A 21,433-nucleotide genomic window follows, 5' to 3' on the forward strand; every position below is an offset into this window, starting at 1 on the left:
GCCTTGTCTCAGAATGGCGGTAATACTGTTTTCAGCACGTTTCTACAAATCCAACCTTAAGAATGACCTGATGCATATTCAGTAGCATAGGGATTGAACATTAGGAAAGTTTTAACAAAAGAAATTCACAATAGCGAGTGATTGTATCTTGGTAATAATACTGAGTTCTTGGTTACTGTGTTAAATGTTTTATATCATACTTTAACAATCTTCTGAATGAGATATGAGCAGTTTGAGATGCTACTAACTCGCTGATAGCTCCTTTGGAATAGTGCAGCACTTGTATAGAAGAAAGCTTGGGTTTGGCTTTGGTTTGTTTTGGTTTTTTAGCCTATGTGGAAACGGGAAGAATTACACTTAATTCTACTGTGCTCCCTGAAGTACATGCTTTTAAGTGATTGCTTTAACTGTAGCTTGGGCAGTAATTTCTGTGGTTACTGATGAACCAAACAAACCCATCTTCATCTCTTGCTTTTTGAGAGTGGGGTGTGAAATTGGAATGTGACTTAGTGCCCGTCTTATGTAAAGAGGCAATTGTTGCCACAAGGGGGCAAACTCGCAATTTTTGTGCAAGACTCATGAATTGCCAGATATGAAAAAAATGTATTTGATTGGTTTGGTAGGTGATTAATTATCAAGTGAACTAAAATGCTGGATTTTATTGTTGCGGGCTTATGATTATTGACACTACAGGCCTTAAACAATAAATTACCAGTTTATTAGGTCAAAATAGAAATTATAAGAAGAACAGATCGAATAAAACCAAAATGAGTATGAAAAGTATCATAACAAAATGAGGTTTTTTTCCAAGGAATTTTATTTCATTTGTGAAAACCTTTGGGTTTTACTTTTCTTCTGTAATTTGTTGCAAGTTCAGCAAAAAGTTGCTGATGAGAAGAGAACAAAATATTCTTAACGTGACAGACTTTTGTTCTTTTTAAACCAGGTTAAAGCAATCTATTTAAAAAAAAAACCCAGCACTCTAGGAGCAGGTTACTATGGATTGGTGGGAGGTCAATGAAGTGTGCTAATAAATCAGTTTAATGTGTTATGCGTGTGACTTGTAGAAATGGTAACTACAGAGAATGAATTTGTTACGTCTCTGATTACAGGAGGAACTTGCTGCTAATAGGAATTCTGTGGATGGATGGCTTACATGGCTGAGCCTGCAATGCTATTCCCTCATTTCAAATAAAATTATCTCATTTTAATGCCTACATTCTGATTTTTTTCAGGCATTTTAATAAATTCCTCTGAATTATAGGTATAATACCATTTACCTTTTAAGATGTAGATTATCATCTTTGTTGTGCAGCCTGGAAGAGATAAATAAATAGGAATCATACTCTGTTCTTTGCCTGCTTGTCTCTCCTTGAATAGCTAACATAAGCTTACAAACTATTGAAACAGAAGGTTTTACTGCTTTGGGACATGCACAGCGACTCTAATTCACCCTAAACTTATTTTGGTCTCAGAAAATCTAGTATTTCATTCTCTCTTGTGAGGGTTCTTTTTTTTTTAAGCTTCATAGATGTTGATTCTTTAGAATATGTGTTTTATAAGCTATAATCAAAAGGAAAATGTGTAAACATGCAACAGCTACATACTTGCAAAGGGCCAGTTTGGCTAGAATTGTTTATGTTTAGAAGTTATACAATCAGAGTGTAAGGTGGTGAATCTTCAGCCTGAGTACATGAAATTTCTGAATCCGGGAGCATTTTCTGCACTCACTTGGTGCTTTCTCACTTAGGTTCAACATAAAAGTGCAGTTGCAGATTGTAGCAAGCTTCATGCTCACTGGTGTTTCTGGAGGTGCAAAGTACGCCCAAAATGGACAACTTTTTGGCCGCTTCAAGCTCACTGAAACGCTTTCAGAAGACACTTTGGCTGGACGGCTGGTGATGACCAAAGTCAATGCTGTTTATTTATTGCCTGTCACTAAAGAGAAGTCAGCACAGACCCAAGGAACCAAAGAGAAGGTTTATGAAGCAGCTATTGAGGAGAAAACAAAGGATTATATCTTCTTGAGGGTATCCAGGGAATGCTGCGAAGAACTGAATCTTCGGGCAGATTGTGAAATGCAGGTAAGTCTGAGTGGAAGTGGTTTTAGTGTGGGAACGGTTTGCACTGTGTCTGCTTTGGCTCCACCCAAAATAATTGCTTGAAGATATGAAAAGGAATTTCGTTATTCATCATCAAACACAGAAAACAGAACCCAGATGAGAATTTCAGACAGGTGACATCTTTTTATACATAAATATACATGTATATATATGTGTGTTGTGTGTATAGATGAGTGTTATTATTTCAAAAAGAAAATAATATTTTAGAAGTGTTACAGAGTAAAAAAATGTTTTAATGAATTTCATTTCTGGCAAAATTCTTCTGAGGTGTTTGGGCAATGCTTGCAGATTTTTGCTTGTATATCTCTTGGTTTTGAGAGTGTGATTTGTAAATTCTTGGACATTGTTTTTACATCTCTGGTTCAAATTCAAAACCCTCCATATGGACTTGTCGAGGAAAGCTTTGTCTTATTTTTATTTTCCTGCAGGTTGGTGTTTGTGGGTAGTTCATAGACTTTCTTCCACCAGACCTGCCCACTCCCCTCTCATTCTAATCCCACTGAATATATTGCTTACTCCTGCTGCCTGGACATTTTGCCAGCCTGGTCTCTCTGATGTGGCTTCCCTCGTTCTGTCCATCATAGCTATTCTCACCAGAGACATCAGGAACCTTTTCTTAATGAAGTCAAAGGAGGGAGTTTTCTATTCCTGGTTTGTTTTTTTTTTCTTTAAAAAAAATAAATATCTGCTGCTCTTGACATAGCTGGCTAGAACTCAGTCTTTGATAACTTGCATCTTGGACTTCTTATTTTGTATCTTCTCATTCTTTTTGTTTGTGTCATTGTGGATTCCACTATTTGTTCCTAAGCCTGAGGTGAGATTAATTTTTAATGAGGTCTGTTGAGGTTATGAATGAGCCTTGTGCTGCTTTCTGCACTCGTATCAGAACAAAAGGAATATTGTCTTTCAGGGGAAAAGCCTTCAACTTAGAGTATTTCATTGATGAGGATGATGAGGGCTGGTAGATGAAGGCATGAGGAAGGTGAATAAACACTTATAATATACATAGAAAAATATATAAAATATACTTAAAATATAATAAATACTAAATATATATAACCCATGTTTCAGAATGATAATACTTGCCTCCGTGACTCTCACTCTGCCAGCACTTAATCCAAGACAGATATTTGTCTGTCTTGAAGGCATTCAGTCACAAAATGAGGAGTTATAATGCTTTTGCTAGAGAAAATTGTGTCAGCAGTAAGACCAGGCTTTTATTTACTTTGCAGTTGACGTGAAATGGGTGAGGATACATTAAAAAAATTATGTAGTTTGCAAACAAGATAGTACGTTAGATGTAAATGCATGTAAGGGAAGACAAAGCTGTAGTTAGATTAAATACTTGAACTCCTCACCCATCCCAGTGTGTGTCTGCTGTAGACCTTGTGATTGATCTTGTTACCAAACAGAAATAACCTCAAATTACGGTCACTGGAGTTGCTTGACATGAATGCATTTTCATCAAACTATTATCTCCTCCCATTCATTTTGTTTTGGGGAAACACATGCAAGAATCCTGATGTCTTTATTTAACATGGATAATTGGTCTGGGAAGACTTATGTTGTTTTGGGCTATTGGCTTTGTGTTTGTTTTCTTAAAACAATAATTAAACTTACTAATTGATTCTATCAGAACCTCCCTGGAATGCAAAATGAGCTGGGGCTTCAGTAACTGATTTATTTTCCTTTGAGTGTCTTGTAACACTTTGCCCAAGGCAGCAAATCTATTCTGCATTAAAAATTGGGTCCTAAAGTTATTTGTAAAATTACGTAGTACTTCATACATATATCAGTGAACTGGTGGTCAGATCCTTAAAGTATTACCTATATTTTAATGAATTCTAATTGTAAGGAAATCTTTTCTGATTAAGTATTAACTGAAAATTGGAAAGGAATCCTCAGGTTAGAGCTAAGGATATTATAATTTGGATGTGTAGCTTTTTTATTAAAAATGCTGGAAATTTTGCTGTTGTCTTCAGTGGAATTAGCGTTCCCTATGTGATTCTTAAACATTGACAAAACTGCTTTTATTTCTGTAGGTTTTGGGTAAGTTAGGTGGTTTGCTTCGTTTCCTCTTCTAATAATTCATCTCAGAAACTTCCTGGTCACTTGTTTGCCTGTTGTCCTGGCTCGGCTATAATAAATACACAATTCTGCTTTTATTGGGTACACCATTCATGAAGGTGGATGGAGGGAGCTGGTGCTTTAAACCCCCTTGGCCGCTGCTCTTTTTGGTGACCAAACTAACATGCGACTGTTTTATTTTTGGAGTGGTTACTCTGTTCTGTGTCCTCTTCTGTGAAGCTGGCAATGGATTAACTTCCTTTCCCACTGTTTTCTTGTTGTGGAATACGTATTAAAGCAGGTTACGTGCCTCTCCTTCACAGATGGCCTCATTCAGCACTCTGCAACAGCAAATAAAATTATTTGTTTCAATCCAAGCTGGATTAAAACCAAAACAAATCACAAGCTGTTAAAGGAAGCGGTGAATGCAGGTAGATAATCAGAGGTATTTAATGCTAGGCACCTTGCTTGGGCTCCTGGAAGGGGCTATTACAGCATCGCTAACATAAGCATCACAGTTTTTCTGCATTTAATTTACCATTGTTATATTGGATGGTCTTTTGTTAGCCCTGGATCTGCCTGAGGAAAGATATTTTTCCTGTATAGATCAAATTGTGAGGTTGGGACCATTGCCATTTGCGTGGAATTCTTTTCCAAACATCTGTGGGACGTTGTTGGGTGGACAAATGGGCACTGGGTAGAGCTGGGTAGGACGGAGCTTTGGAAGGAAACTTGAGGTGGCCCCTAGGCAGGAGGAGCTGGTGCTGTCATTCTTGACTCGTGCTAAACCCAGGGTGTTTACTAAGGCAGTGGATAGGTATAAACTAGACGGTGAAAGAGTGGGGAAAAAAAACAATCTTAAACGTTCATGTGTCCTACTTAAAAAAAGTTTCCCTACGAGTTAGTCACCTTAGTTAACTCCGCACTTCATGTTGTACAGATTTGTTACTGCCCTTCAGAATTGTGGTTATACATCCTGCTGTAAAACATGATAGTCAAGATGAAAATTGAATGTCTTTATATCTGCCACAGACTGAAAGTTAATGGCTACGTTCTGCCCTGATACGAGCAAACATTGTTTGTTCACAGCAGAACTAGTGTTGATTTTACATGCTACATAACAGTATGAACAGTGTAATTATTTAAATATACTAGAAAAAGGAAACGCTGAGAGCTGTGTTTTGCAAATCCATTTGAAGGAGGTGATCTTCAAGTAGGAAACATTATTGGTGTGATCCCTGTGCTGGAAGTGACGTTGTGGGCAGATAAAGGAGCGTTGGGTCCAACAAGCAGTTAAGTCTGGAAGGCTAAATTATTCCTCCATAGGAGCTCTTCTCCTCCATAGGAGAAGGTTAAGGAGAGAAGTTTATGACTTTGAATGAAGCATGTTGTGTTTAGAGAAGAGATTGTCTGCTTTTCCAGGTGTTTTTTTTTTCTTTTTTTCCCAAGTTTGCTGTCTCATTTTGATAACCACAGGTATCTTTAATAAAACAACTTAGTTTTTGTTTGGAATGTGTATGAAAAACTTATTTTAGTTGACAAGGTCTTTTTCAAGTCTTTATATAAGTTCTCAGAAAAGATAATTACAAAAATATATTCTAGTACTACTTTGTGTTTGTTGAACTTTCTGGTTGGTAGCAATAATTATCATGAAATTAAAGCGTGATTAAGTAATAGTGGACTGATTAAGAGAGATTCAGTGAGTGCTAGAGGAGAAAATGAATAGATCTGAGACCAGATTTTTGCTTTGGGCATGGGGGTGACGTTTAGAATGACGGTGTCACCTCTGTGGCGTTTCCTTGGGATGGCACGGGGTGCTCGTCTGCACCTTTGCCCTGTCTCCTTCAGTTTGACTAGAAACAAATAACATTTGGGTTTTATCTCTGCTGGTCACGCCTCTGATTTATATCATCTGTTGAGCTGTAAAAATTTCTCGCTTGTCACTGTTTCAAGGTTGTTCTTACAATAAGACATGGAAGTGTATCTTTTTACAAACAATATTTTAGGACAATAATATTTTCTGGGAGTATTTTTTGTATTCCAAAAATAATTCCAACAATGTTGTTCCTTTTTCTGAAAGTACAGTGGAATCTAACCTTAAAAGTCAAATAACAAAATTACTCTAGAGCAAATGCTGTACTTATCTTTGCTTGAAAAAAAAAGAAAGGAGCAAGTTAATTTTATTGCAAATCTTTTGATGTTTGCTGTTTTCTTCTGAGAGTCAGTAGTTTGCAGGAAGATAAAAATGCCTCATGCAGCAAAGTCTAATGAGTGTTTTCTAAATTAGTAACTTTTTGTTCACTTATTCATTTATTCATTCATTTTATACTACAGGTTGAACTTCAGTTTCAGTTAAATCGCTTACCCCTCTGTGAAATGCATTATGCCTTGGACAGGATTAAGGACAACAGTATTTTGTTTCCAGATGTCAGCATGACTCCCACCATACCCTGGAGTCCCAACAGGTACAAGAATACACACACTTTAATATCAGGGATTGTATGGTAATGCAGTACTGAATTTCTCATAACAGATGGCTGGAATCTGCCCTAGAACAAGAACCATGCCTTGCTCTTCATTAACGGTGAGGGTGGCTCAGAGAAGAGAACAAAACTCTTCTAAATAAAACACAAAAACTGATCCTCTGAGGACTAGAGTCTGTTGACTGGTTTTTCCTGCGGTTGAGCTGGTGTTTTATAGGCGTTGCAGCTGTAGCTGTAGAAAACAAATCTGTTCTTGTTATTTACTGTTCTGGGGGTCTTCACTGAAAACATGAATGGTACTTCCTAGGAATGTACATTCCAGTTACAAGGAGCTTGCTGTGCAGGATCTCAAGCGTGCAGACTTGTGTTTGCAAGAAGCGATCCATTACTGCCTTTTGAGTTTGATGTAATGAGCCCAAATTTGGATGTAACACTGAATGGGATGACGAAGAAAGGTGTGGGAGTGATTCTTGGAAGGACCAGCATTGCACTTACAAGCAGTCCTGAGATTCTTTGTATACACGTCTTACAGTTCCCTTTATGAAATATAAACCCCTGTGTTACATAAATACTTTTAAGGAAACTTAAGGCTGATGCTGTGAAAATAGTTTGTCTCGAAGAGGAAATTTAGGGAAGAGAAATGTGAGGCTGTGTTACTCTGGGAGTATGGTCAGTGTTCTTGCTGTTTAGGGAAGGATAAGAGAGGCACGAGGTTTCTGTACTTGGTAACCAGGGTAGTGAGAGGTGCGTGGAACCAATAGCCCGCACAGCATGCGATGAGTTGTGTGGGGTCTCAAAGGTGAGAATTAAGAGTGTAATTGTGATGCAGTACAAATCAGAAGGTAGTTCAAGGATTAAAAGGAAAGTGATCTGGTCAGAAACTTGAGACAGTGACAAAATATAAGGCAAAAATTACTGGAAAAAATTTAGTTTGTCTCTGGAAGTGTAGTAGGGACAGAGGTGATAAAGGGTGGGTGCAGGGTTCTGGGTGGGGGTACTGTATTCATCAAAGCTTTAACATTAAAGGCAGAAAGAAGGGACAATGACAATCTTTTCACTGACTTAGGTTTTGAGTGAATCTTACAAGGAAATAGTGTTTAGGAATAGTTTGGAAGCAAGCAGCGATTTCAATAAAAAGAGGGTAAGTCAAGTAATCTAGAACTTTGTATTCTTGGTTTTATGTCAGGAAATTTGTATTTACAGAAATTTTGCATATGGTTGTAGTTGATGTAATTTATTTGTATAATTTTTTTATATTTTTATAAACATAAATGATATATATAACGGTTGTGGTTCAGTTTACGTCACTGTAATGAGCATGTTTTTTTTCCATCTGGTGGCTTGGTTTGCATCACCTTAAGATTCAGCATTTCTGTCTGACTCCGAACTGTCTGCCTCTCTGTTTTTCTTCTATTTTTGTTTTATATGCCTATTGCTTTTCAGTATTTCCTAGGTTCTCCTGCCAGCTTGTTGTTCATAGCTGTCTTAAAAGTTAGGAATTCAGTCAATTCCCTCTTGATTTTACTCCCTGTTGCTAACTCCTACCCAATAGAAGTGTTCCCAGTGTGTACGAAGCGTAGTGCTTGTCCCAGAGCAGATCGCGTTACTGAAGTATGGCCATATGTGCACAGGGACAGGTGGTTTTCACTATGCATGTCTACTTTTAAATCTGTTGCTGGGAATATTAAAAACTGTGTCTACAAATCTTTAACCTCTTACGCTCATTGGAATTTTCTGAAAGCATCTTCCTCTTAGTGCTGGTATCACTAGCTAGTTACAGCACAAAATCCTTTTTTTAGACTGCTCTCCCATTAGAGGTATGTGCCTTAATGATCTCAAAAAAAAAAAAGTAAAGAGAAGTTTGTAGTTAATTGGTAGCCATTAGTTTTTTAGTTGTTTTTGAATTTCATCATAGTTTTTACCAAGCCCTGCACTTGTATAATTGTTGACTTCTAAAGTTGGCAATGTAAATGATGCAGGGAAGGAACATAACTAATGGTACATTTTGCATAGCAATAGGAGAAAATGATTGTGTCTGCTTGCTTTTGTTATCAGGTGATGGTGCAGCATATATGTTTTCTGAAATGTGTACTATTCAGGTTAATTATGGTTAGGTCATATAATGTAAATTGAGAAGTAGTTAGATTCCTTTTGAAAAAAACCCCAACTGATTTATTGCAAATATTATCAAAGTATTGTGATTAAAGCATGTGATTGTTTTGCTAGATTTGTTGATTTGTTGCAGTGTGCCTCAGAATGACACAATCAATACAGTAGCATATAGGCTCTTTAATTTCTTTAAAGCTTTTAAAATCTTAAATTTCTATCTCGCAGCAGATTGTCACAGCTTCTGCTTTTAACTTCTGTTGCCTCCTTTTATACAGACAATGGGATGAGCAGTTGGACCCTCGACTAAATGCTAAGCAGAAAGAGGCTGTTCTGGCTATCACTACTCCGCTTTCAATACAACTGCCTCCTGTTCTTATCATCGGTCCCTATGGGACAGGAAAAACCTTCACTCTGGCTCAGGCAGTCAAGCACATACTCCAACAACAGGATACTAGGTGAGATGGGGCGCTAAATGCACAGCAATGCTTGATGAGCAGAGAAGATGCAATTCTTTACTTAAATTCAAGTGAAAGGTAGAAATACAGAATTTCCATCCAGCTTAAAAACAAACAAAACCCAAGCCATCTGTCATTGTTTTGAATGATAAAGTAATTTTATGATCTTAGCCTGTATATTCCATTCAGAACAAAACTAAATAAAATTGACAATATGTAGAATGACTGTGATTTGCTCGACAAGGAAAGTTTTGCAGTATGCTAGATGATAAAAACTATTCCTTACTTAAAATCAAGTCTAGATTAATAATCATAAAATAATTATTGAAAAACTGTTTGAATTTTAAATCTTTTCATAACTGAAGGATTTGAGTTAAGGGGCTGAATCATGCAAACTACGATAGGTTAGTTTCATTAAGAGAAAAATGTACAGGAAGATGGCCACTGTTTCCTTTTTTTTGTATTCTACTGCTTTGAATTGTTTTCTGTTTCTTCATTGCTTTTTTATTTGCACCATTTATTCCAGCAGGATTCTCATTTGCACCCATTCTAATAGTGCTGCTGATCTCTACATAAAGGATTATTTACATCCATATGTAGAAGCAGGCAATCCCCAGGCAAGACCTCTCAGGTATTTTTTTAAGGCTTATTATGTATCTATAAAATACTATTCTTAAGAAAAGGTGTCTATAAAAAAAGGTTAAAGAACTTTTAAAACATAAAAGCTTATTGGCGTTACCAGCAGTGCTTTTAAAAACATAGACTAACAAGGAATGTGAAACATTGTCAACATAATTTTGGCTCATTTGTTAAATAAAAATAAAAGACATCCTTTTTTAAGCTTTTATTATTCTATTGATAAATGTGTCTTTCCTAATGAGCAAACTTTTGATATGCTCCTCTAAAAGCTACTATGATAAAATAAAATGAACTTTAATTGTATTTTAATTTCAGAAAATTTTGACTCACACTCGTAGTAATGATTTGGAAGCTGGGGCTACCCACCTGGCTTTTTGAAGAAAAAAATTGATGTCATAGGAGCTACATATTTAGAGAATCATGTGAAAGTAGTTTGGCCTTTTCTGATAAGTCAGTGTGAAGTCATTGTATCTGTGGTTAAATGCACTTACCGTGGGAATTTGGGGGAAATCAGTTAAGGAAAAAAAATGAAGAGGAGGTGGAAACTTTATGAGTGAGGAGGGTAAACTTGCATAGAAATAGTTAAGGAGGATTTATTTATGAGAAGAAACCTGCTCCAGGGAATATTTTGCATGGTAATCACAATGTATAATGTTAGCTTGGTATATATTGTTTTAAATTGTGGGCATCATTTTCTGAATGCCAGTATGTGAGTTTATTATATTACTAAGAAAATGACTCTGTATGTTTACTTGTTAGCTATTAAAAGCCATCCTGGACTAATATTTTATGCAATGTCAGTAAAGCCAGTGAAGTTATGTGGAAGGGCTAGATTTACAACAGGTGTAAATTCCCTTAGGTTTGCTGGCGTGACTCACCAAGTGACATTTCACAGACACTGAGGATCTGGCAAGGGCAGCGAAGGCAGCTTATTTTCAAAAAGTTACCTTTGGTCTGGTTGTATTTTAACACAGATTTTCTTATGGTCGTTTGTAAAGCGCTTTGTGATGAAAAGCATTATGGTGTCTTAATTTTATGGCTGGAAAAAATGTGTGTAATTGACACTTTTGGGAAAATTGAAGTGTGATTTAACAGAGCAAGGAGTTAAAGTTAAATACAGTTTTATTGTGGTTGCCAGGCTTTTTCAACCTTCTTTTATGTGCTGTATTCAACTACATAGTCCAGTCTCGGAAATACTTATGGAAAACATACATAAATGAAAGTGGTATTTTTCTTATGGTTAAGATATATATACATATTTGCCAAGAAAATTACAACACATAATTGAAAAGTCACTGAATGTTTGAATTTCAGTGTAATTGTCATAGTATTTGATATGAAGCCTTCAGGAAGTGCTGCTGTAGGTTGTATGATATTGTTCAAATAGTCATGATGCCTTTATGAAAAGTTAAAGTTTTAGAAAGTGGAGGCACCTCTGAAACTGTGTATATATTTATATATTTATGGATGTATGTTTTCAAATAAAAAATATTACATATATTTGAGAAGGATCTGTTGTTTGAAAGCTAACTGCATGTCAATGTGATCTGGCAGGAGTTAAAGGGTCAATTTATCTGAATTGAAAGCTGGAGCTATGTGAGACAGCATAAAATTAATTATGGGTCTGTTACCTTTCTTATTGACTGTTGTCAAGATGTATTTTCAAATTAAATTCATTATCGTTAGTTTAAACAGGGTGCTTTGAGCCTCTTGCAGTATTTTAAAGGAAAAGTGGAGTAGAAGCAGTTAATTATCAAAGCTGGATGTGCTACTTGCGGAGTTTGATGTTTCTAAATGGCTGAACAGTTTCCTTTAGATTTTTTTCCCTATTTACTCTACAAATGATGAGTTGGCTGAATAGCATCCTTACTAAAAATGTTTTCATAGTTTAGTGGGGAGCACCATAATATTTATGTTGTTTTTAAAGAAGGAAAGCTTAATTATTTAACACTGACAGAGTTCTGAGAACTGTGTAGATATTTCTGTAAATTTCTGTAAGACATACACTAATATTTTTTCCTAACAAAATTACTTTCTGTGCCCTTTGGAAAATGCAAAGTCAGAATGAACACCGAGAATTTATGTCGAGTCTAAGTTCTGCACCTAAATAAAATGCCAATGAAGTCTGAGAGCCAAATTCTCATAGTCCTGATGCCCATAAACGAATTCGTACCCAGAAAAAAAAAACCACAAAAACCAATGCCCCTGGGTTTGATTAGATGGTTCAGCTGTACTAAGGACATACTCCAAAACCTGACTCTTACTGAAGAAACTTGACATGGAAATAATTTTGTTATATGGGACCTAACACCTGCGGTTAGGAGGTTAGGAGGAAAGAGCCTTTGATTAAGTGCTTCTGTTAGGTGCGAAGACACTTGATTTTAAGTGTGGAGAAGCTCCTTTGGAGGGTGAGTCAGAGCCATAAGAGATACCAATTGGCTCTGAATTTGTATCCCCGTTTGCTCTGTGGATGTGCGGGTCCCTCCTGGGCTGCGGGAGCCTTCGGCAGGTAGGGTGTGCAGGCAGCACCAGCTACAGGCTCCAGATTGTCACCCTCTCCGAAAAACTCCAGGCAAGCCCTAGGAAGCAGATAGCAGCAGTTTCTTTGCATGTTTCTGGGCATCCAGTGATTGAGGTATTTCAAGTTTAGTTGTATCCATACGCTGGTTTTGTATGTCATACTAAGGGAAAGGGAAGGAGGGTGATATTGATACTGTGGCTGGTAGCTTCAGGAGATACCAAGACTATAAAAATTAATCAGTTTGAGCAAACCAGAGTTTGAATTTAAAAAGCCCCAAACCAAAAACCCAACAGGTTTTAAAGGACCCTTTTTTCCAAATTGCCTGGAGTAAAGTTCTTGTCCTGAAAACAGTATTAATTTGTCTTATCAAATGTTAATTTGTAAAATAAATGCCTCTTCAGTCAATTACTTTTATTTTCTTGAAACTCTAGCTTCTGTCTTATGCCCATCCTCAAAGGAAGATTGAAAAAGTTAACTTTCAGGTTGTAAGACAAATCTTTCACGTGTTTTCTGCATCCCAAAGAGCATCTTGTTCGTGACCCTGAGCCTCTCTTTGGAGGGGGTCAAAAGAAATGGAAGAGGGAAATCAGGTGCTTTTAAAGTTTTCTTTAGGCTTCTTGGGACTACTTAGATTTTTTTTTTTTTAATGATCTTTCAACAGAGGCATGAAATGAGACTGGTAGATTCTTTTTCCTCCAATCTTTTGTGTTCTTTTTGCTTGAGGGATTTCAGGTGAGAAATAACTGCACAAAATCTGAGGAGCTGGGATTGGAGTTTATCCAAGAAGAGAAGAGTTCTTTGGAGCCCAGCCTGAAGGGAGAATCCCGGCCTTTTTATCAAGAGCTGGGAGGACTTAGTGTTTTCCAGTTCAGAACAGGGAAAAGAAATTTTGAAGAACTTAAATTTAGTCCCCATTGACTCTGTTATAAGGAGTGGTGAGAAGTCAGTTTTGTAGTACAGGAGTGCAAATGAAACTCTGTTTAGCCTCCCTCAGAGGTTCCGACTGTAGGCTCCCCCTTTATTAACTTTTAGAACTGTATTTTAAGTGATTTAGGAGCAATCCCAGCCTGAAACATGAACAAGAAAATGATTGTGAATCTTAATTACAGATACAAATTCACTACTTCTGCAAATAGTCTTATTTGCAAATTGGTACTTTGATGGAACTTTATCAATGGAAGCAAAACTTGAAAAAATAGGAAATACTCAATTTGACTAACATTTAATAGAAATATGTGGGGAATTTCTTTTTTGATTTAATTGGAATTCAACTGGAAAGTTGATGGAAGCATAGGCAGGTTAGCTGGCAGCTTGTCCCGCTGAAATGAAGGCTTTTGTACGTATCCAGATGCCACATTTAGAAATAAAAGTGGCACCAATTTCCACGTGAAATGCAGATTTTGTGCATGGTAAGCCAGCATTAGTGAGTATGGTGGACATATCCGGTGCTTTTGTTTGCAGAAGATCGAGTCCCTAATTTATAATCTTCTGGGATTTCCATTTCAATGTGATTCTCTCTGTATTTGCTGGTAATTTCACTGCCTGTGGTTTGGGTAAACCTGAGCCTTCAAGGTTTTAATTTCTCCACAAGTAAAGTCTTGATGTGAGAAGATACACTCTCCCGTGAGCTATGACTGGGTTACGATTTTGTAGCTGCCGTTTTTGCTCATCTTTGTCCCTACAGCCGCACGCTGATAGAATGTGCTGCAGGTACTAAGGAGTGTTTTGGTTAGTAGCTGCCCGGCTGTGCTGGCGTTCAGGTGCTCTGCTCCTGCAGGTGTTAAGATTAGAAGGGGAATTGCTTGTTTAATCAGAAGTTAAGGGTATGTTGCAGGGTGAAATGCTATGATTTGTGTTACGCTGTTAAAACCCATTTTTGTAATGGATTCCTCTAGCTTTAAGGAAAAAAACCTAATAATGAAATTACAGGAGATTTTATTAGCCCAAATTGCACCTGAGAGAGAAATCCCTTGTTCAGTGTGTTTACTTACTTATATCACGACATTTTCGAAGTAGTCACATCTGTCAGGTGTGTTTATGCCAGTGGTGAATAATAGCTCTGGGATACCTTTTTGATCTTACATCAAAATAAAAGAAATTAATGGGTAAGCAGCAATGCAGTTTGAAATGCTGTCAGCCAATCTGTGAGTCACACATAGTTGAATTTTTGTAATAAAAGACAGCGCATGGTATAATAACGTCTAATAACCATAGTATTTTGCATTTCAATAGCACCTTTCATCCAAGAATCTCAAAGTGCTTTACAAACATAAACTCACAATAAACTCATTACTGCTCACAGCCCCTCCTGTGAGGCGGCAGGTAAGTCTTGCCCTCAGCGAAGAGTGAGGAACGGGACCGCAGGGAAGCTGCGGGGATGGCTGGGGTACACAGCGCAGGGGTTCCCTCCCGCCTGCTGCCGGGATTCCGTCTTGTTACATGCATGTAATAACACTTCATCAAATAAAGCTTGTCAGTGTGTTGGCTGATAAAAAATAAATATATTGGGGCAGCGTTAGAAGGTTCTTGTTCTGAGAATGGCTCTGGAGTGTGTTGTTTCCTCCCGCACTGGACCCAGTCTTAACTGGAGTTACCTTTGGTCGCCCAGTGCCAGTTTTGGTTGGTTGTGTTGTCAGACAAAGAGGCCGTTCAGAGCGCTGCGGTGCGTTTGCACCTCTTTGCTTTTCATTTTGTGCTTATTGTCCGAAACGGACATTGCATTTTCACAAACCAAATCTGTTACAATCCTAATAGTTGTTTCCCTCACGTTATGCGGAGCTGAGATGTGATTATCAAATGTGGCTGGACTCGTGGTACTCAGAGTTCAGCCAGTACTATCATGTTTTGCATTTAGGTGCATAATTACACTTTTTCAAATACTGCATTAATGATTTGGGATTTATAATATGGGTGCAGGAGAAATTAATCAGAAGAAAATAAATGATGACTAGATAAACCAAACAGCATAAGTCCCATATTTAGAACTGAAATTTGAATAATTTCATTTTAATTTACTTTGGAATAAATTAAAGTAACTTTAGTTCTGAATATTAGTATTGGTACAAGAATTTCCTGTAGTTTAAAGGCTCCTCTTCAGAGTCATGGTTCTTACTTGGTACAGATTATATTTCTGAGGAACACCCCATACAGAAGCCCTTTGACATCTTTACCGAGATCCTCAGCTGATGTGGTTTGGCGTATTTCTATATACTTTGGGGGAGTTAGTTATATGCTGTTTTCTGGGGCATACTCTTTGTGTCTTCCCTGTTCCTCTTCCATTTAGCTAGACTGGTTGTAACATTTCATCACTTTTTAAGAAAAATTCATCATTGATCTCATGATATGATGATTTAAATTTATCTTATGTGTTGTGGGAAGATGTTTGAAGACCAGTGCTTTGCTGACAGTGTCCTGGTATTTTAGACTCTAGCCATCCTTTTTGGCACTGTTTTCTCATTCTTTTACACAGAGTATCCTAATTATGGCCCTGCATGATAAAAAGGTGAATATACATCCTGTTTGGTTCTTAGAACTCAGAGGACATACAGTGTGTGTTTAAGGAAGTACAGGATTTTATTAATGTCTTTTGATTTATTGTTTTTTTTAAAGATCCTCTGGCTGCAGCTGAAGTGTGCAGACCACTGCAGCCCAGTCAGTTCCAAGACTATGGGCTGTATTAAATTATATCTGAGGAAATATTTCTTTTAAATTAGCTTACTGATAGTTTAAAATGAAATAGGCACTGATGCGAGGGTCGCAGAACTTGAACGTATGAAGAATTTACAGATTTTCACGTGTGAATTAATCCTTGGTAACTGCTCTGTGTATGTAGTATTGCACTGCAGCAAATAAAGGAAGGTAAATCCAAGACTTTTTAGCATGTAATTCTGCACAGTTGTGATATTTGGCTTTCTGAAGATTACTTTTGTTTATCAGAAAACAGAATATTAGCATTTGAAATATTAGGCTGTCACTGCATTCAAACTGTATAGAAAATAAGCCCCCTCTTTCTTTTTAGGGTATATTTCAGAAATCGCTGGGTAAAGACTGTCCACCCAGTTGTGCATCAGTACTGTTTGATTTCAAGCACACATTCCACCTTTCAGATGCCACAGAAAGAAGACATTCTTAAGCAACGAGTAGTAGTTGTTACTTTAAATACATCACAGTATCTGTGTCAACTGGATCTTGAACCAGGTAGGATAATTTCTAAACCACGTGTCCATGCTTTGAGAATTACCTTCCTCTTACAAGTGTCAGTTCTTTACTCAATTCTTTGAGCTGTTAAAAAAGAAACAATTATAATCTTAAAGTGCTCTTCTCTTTTTTTTTTTAATGAATAAATGTTTATTACAAAGCTATAAACTGCTGGCGTTCAAATTAAACTTTTGCTCCTTCTGTTTTTTCCTTATTTAAAAAAAAAAATTAAATAAAGAAGCAGTACTATCTATGATCTGGTGTTTCTGAGAACCAAGAAGGAAAATTCTGTTTGAGATTCTGACTTTGAATGTTATGCTCATTACGGTCATTACTCAGTGGAGCATGTAAGCATAAATACACACCAAGAGCTTTTTTTTTCTTGTTTTGTGAATTGTTGAGCTTTGCAAACAACTCCCACAGATACAAACCCGTGCTGTGTTAACGTGATACTTCTCAGGTTGTTTTCTAAACTGCAATGTATTAGACTGATTTCTCGGGGGCAGAGGCTGCTTGGGGTTTATTGTTTTCTTGATCTCCAAATGAAATCCATCTGCTTTTTGGAGAATGTTGAATTTCTTTACTGAAGTTGTTACGGTTAATTTTCTATGGCTACAATCTGCTATTTGTTGCAATAGAGAAAACTGTTATGGAATTAATGGTAAATATTTTCAGGTCTTTAGAGCCTTTAGTCTTTCAGAACTTTAGGTGGAAGTAACTGCTTTGTTTGGCAATGAGCTGCGTACAGTCATACCATAGTAATGTGTGCAGCTTTATGAAATTCATGTTTTCCAAAGAAAATTGCTACATTTTTATGTATGTAATCTTAATTAGATGGCACACTGAGTCCTCTAATAGTTTGTTTTAAACCTTAATATATATCAGTGTATAAAACCACTTCTCTTGTATACCTATCCTGAATTTACATTTCATAAAATACAAGCCTACTGCGGCCCAGTTTTTTTCAAGTACATGTTATCCAGTGCATAGATTTCTATTCCCTCCACCCCTCCCCAACAAATCTTTTGGTCCAATATTATAGTAAGATTGAATTTAAATTTTCCTTCACTTTCTGCTCCTTTTTTCCCCCCAACATTCCGTAAAGCCCATAACCAGCAAAGTGCTCAGGTATGTGTGCAATTTTAATGGGAAATTTAGTATATAAAATAGTTAATAGGACTGGAGTACATGAGGAAGGCCTTTTCACTGTCATTGTACAAAGCTCTTCAGGCCTCATGGTGATGAAAAGATTTTCAGATTTGAGAAACCTGCTGAGGGAGGTCTGCCAAGAGACATTTCTTCTTGGTGTAAGGAGAGTTCAGATAAAACACTTGTTTAACTTCACATATATCAGAAGAAAGAGGCAGATCTATGGGCTGCTGCTAATGTCACTGGCGGTCAGTTGACCACTGTTGGTCATTTGTTGGGTGTGAAAATTGTTTGTGTGGTTTCTATTAGTTGCTAGAAATTAATTTGTATAAGCCATACTGAATTTTTTTCTAGTTTTGATTACTATCAGAATACAAAACTTTTAGTACAATTTCTTGTATTGTTATCACTGTTTATTTTATCATATTTCAGGTTTCATTTATTTGCTGATATCTCTGTTTTACAGGTTTTTTTACACACATTCTGTTAGATGAAGCTGCGCAGGCTATGGAGTGCGAAACTATTATGCCTCTGGCATTAGCTAATAAAAACACAAGAATTGTCTTGGCTGGAGACCATATGCAGGTAAGAGCTATAGCATTTTCGAATGTAAAGTGCCTATAATATAATATTTGTATTTATATATTTAAAGTATTTACCTGCTCCAAATTTCTGTGGTATGTGAATGCATCATAATCTCTCACGTATTTCTGCTGAGTGAGAATACGCTGTTGTCTGTTCTACAGTAGGGGAATTGAGGCACAAAGTATGTGAATTGTCCAGGGTTACATAGGAAATCTGTTATAGAACAGACTTGGGCCGGTCAACCACTGAACTATATGCAAGTAAAATTTCATTTTAAAGCGGGAGATGCATAAATTTTACTGATCATGTAATAGATGGGGAAGCTGAGGAAAATTCTAGGGACTTTATTTGCATAATGTTGGGGATAGCTATTACTACAGTCAGGGTAGAAGTTTCTCTTACTTCTTATGACTGGTATTCCCTGGTGATTTCTGAAAGAATTGAAGAATATGGAGAATATTATGATTTAGACAACTTTTTTTTATTTATTTTATTAGACGTATCATAGTCTGGTAAGGATTTGAACAAGTGAGAAATAGGAAACTGAAACTAATCACTGCCTTTATGTTACTGCGACACACCTAGGAATTGCTTTTAAAGAGTTTAGAAGAGTTTAAAATTATGATGATGCATGTCACTCTGTAGGCTGTAGGCATGAGAAAGCATACTTGGAAAAGTCAACCTTACTTGCTTTGTTGATTTAGGCCAAATTTATTTGTTTTTATAGATTTGCCTTTAATTCTCCTGACTTTTCACAATAGCAATAGAGTGGATGTTTGCTTTGGTATAGCAATAAACTTAAAGCAGTCTTGCCACCTGTGGATTTAATACTCCTCCGTCATTTCAAGTCATGATCATAGGAATCTCAGGGACTGGGAAATGCTTTGAAAATACAGATCTCAAAAGTCCTTTTTTAAGAGATTGGAATTCTTACCACTTTGGGCAAGATTGCATCAGCCCAGCTGGATGGTTAGAGCCTTGACTTGGCCTGTGAGTCTCAGCTGTTCTGTAGCTCAGGCTGTTACAGAAGCTACTCTGTGAGGTATCCAGGATTATCTGAAGTGAAACTCAAACTCAGAACCTAAATCATATGTATTCAGAATAACAAAATAGATTGGCTTAATTTCTACATTTTAAAATGTTATTTAAAAATTTTTTTTCATCATCTTTGTTTCTATTTTTCTTGCTGTAGTAGGTGATGTTTTTATTGATAAACAAGACCAGTAGTAATTTAGTGTAATAGTAACGAGGCCACTTGGGATTTAGTTTTTCCAACGACTTTCCATTTAACTTTTTACAATTGTGTTCCAAATTTCTATATTTTCTGATCTGTATTATTTGTGGTAATAATTTAACAGTAAAGTGCTTGTCAGAATAATTGTATAGTGTCATTCAAAACATCTCTCTGCTTTGAGCTATTCATCTGTGCAAGCCACACTGAAAAAGCGTAGATATAAGGGTTCTTCTCTCCTCTTTACGTAGTTATGGAATGTTTTATTGTTCCTTTAAGAGCATGCTGGTCTTTTGTCCCTTTTACAGTAGGAATGGGCATTTCTATGGAATAGCCATGCTATATGTCTTCCAACTATGAATGTACAGTAAAAGTAAGGTTTTCTTTTTGTTTTGATGCAAGATGCATATATTGGGAGCATGAAATTCCAAGTGCACATATTTAGTTACATTTTCTTTGTGTGTGTGTGTCTATTACAGCTCAGTCCTTTTGTCTACAGTGAATTTGCCAGGGAAAGAAACCTCCACGTTTCACTGCTGGATCGGCTCTATGAGCACTACCCTGCAGAATTTCCATGCAGGATCTTGCTGTGTGAGAACTATCGCTCCCATGAAGCTATCATCAAGTAGGTGTGAACTTTTTCACTGTATCATGCTTTTCTTTGTTGTGAGGGAGCAAGAGAGCTCTGAGCCAAGCACAACTGAATGAAGAGAGAAGCACTACGTGTTTCTGTAATGAAATCATAGTTGTTTCTAAGTTAATTAGTAGAGTAATTCTTTGTTGAAATTCAATCTCCTAGGAGAGATGCCGGGGGTTCAGTCAGCCAGTGGCATTACAGACCCCCTCATTTGGGTGGGGATGCTTCTGGCTTTGCACCTAAGCCAAAAAAGAGCTACCTTTCCCTTTTTAACCATTGTGCAGTATATTATACAGAGTCTGTGGTTTTGAACTGTGTCAGAATTTTAGAATTACCTTGGATTATCTTGGCATGGTGAGCTATGTGCAATGTAAGGAACATATGGGTATACAACTCTGAACAAAATTTGACCTATTTATTTCTGGGCATGTTTCTTTCCTGTTGTCTTTTTTATTACTTCTCTCAAGACACATTAATCAGTGGGTTTGCATTTTTATGCTATGATAAACTAATGGCTGCTAGTGTAATGAGCTCATCCATGATCTGTGCTAGAAAGAATAAGTGCAATCATGGGGAAAAATGCTAAAGTTTAAATCCTGGCTCAAATATGTACTGAGGAATATTATGTTGGTATCCAGTCACACTAATTAGGTTATCACTGTGTTCAAAGCAAAAGCAGAAATATTTAAGTGCTCTGGGGAACCAAAAGTGAGAATGTGACATATTTTGTTACACAGCTTGATCTGGCTTCATTTTATGGACTTTTCAATTATAGACTGAGTGATGCTAAATTTCTTACACATTGTTTGAAATGGGAAGTTCAAAATGAGAGAGAATCTGAGAAGGAAGGGATCGTTTCAGCTTTTGGTTAGATATCACTTCCATGAAATTTGCCTCAGAAAGATCACGAAAATTCTCTTCAGCAGTTGGAGTTCAGACAGTGGGCTCCTAGAAGGGTCCGCTGTGTTGACCATTGAGGTGAGGATTGCAGAAGTACCACTGGGACTAGTCAGATGTCTAGTGAAAGTCTGGTCTGCCTAATTCCACTAGAAAATACTGCTGTGTGAAGTGAAACCTGCTAACTGCTCTGATGGTGGTCCATTTAGGAGATTGTCTCAAGTCTACGTTTGTTATACTGTGGAGTTTTCCCTGACAAATGGGACCATGGCACTTAAGACAGGAGTAAGTGTAGGAAGGTGGCTGATGGTGGGCTCATCAATCATACCGGCCTAGCTGA

General features: G+C 37.0%; 1 protein-coding gene across 2 annotated transcripts in view; it reads left to right on the forward strand.

The window, feature by feature from the left end:
• Positions 1-21,433, forward strand: part of HELZ (helicase with zinc finger) — a 70,049-nt gene that overhangs the window by 20,046 nt on the left and 28,570 nt on the right. Inside the window, exons 11-17 of one of the 2 annotated variants that reach the window (XM_074160040.1) lie at positions 1,751-2,084; positions 6,525-6,655; positions 9,058-9,237; positions 9,764-9,868; positions 16,416-16,594; positions 18,210-18,328; positions 20,039-20,184. In XM_074160040.1, coding sequence (XP_074016141.1) covers positions 1,751-2,084; positions 6,525-6,655; positions 9,058-9,237; positions 9,764-9,868; positions 16,416-16,594; positions 18,210-18,328; positions 20,039-20,184 — 1,194 coding nt within the window. The remainder of the gene's footprint in view (positions 1-1,750; positions 2,085-6,524; positions 6,656-9,057; positions 9,238-9,763; positions 9,869-16,415; positions 16,595-18,209; positions 18,329-20,038; positions 20,185-21,433) is intronic. The other variant, XM_074160041.1, reaches the window with a different exon arrangement.

Source organism: Numenius arquata, chromosome 17 (assembly GCF_964106895.1).
Source record: "Numenius arquata chromosome 17, bNumArq3.hap1.1, whole genome shotgun sequence".
Classification (NCBI taxonomy): domain Eukaryota; kingdom Metazoa; phylum Chordata; class Aves; order Charadriiformes; family Scolopacidae; genus Numenius; species Numenius arquata.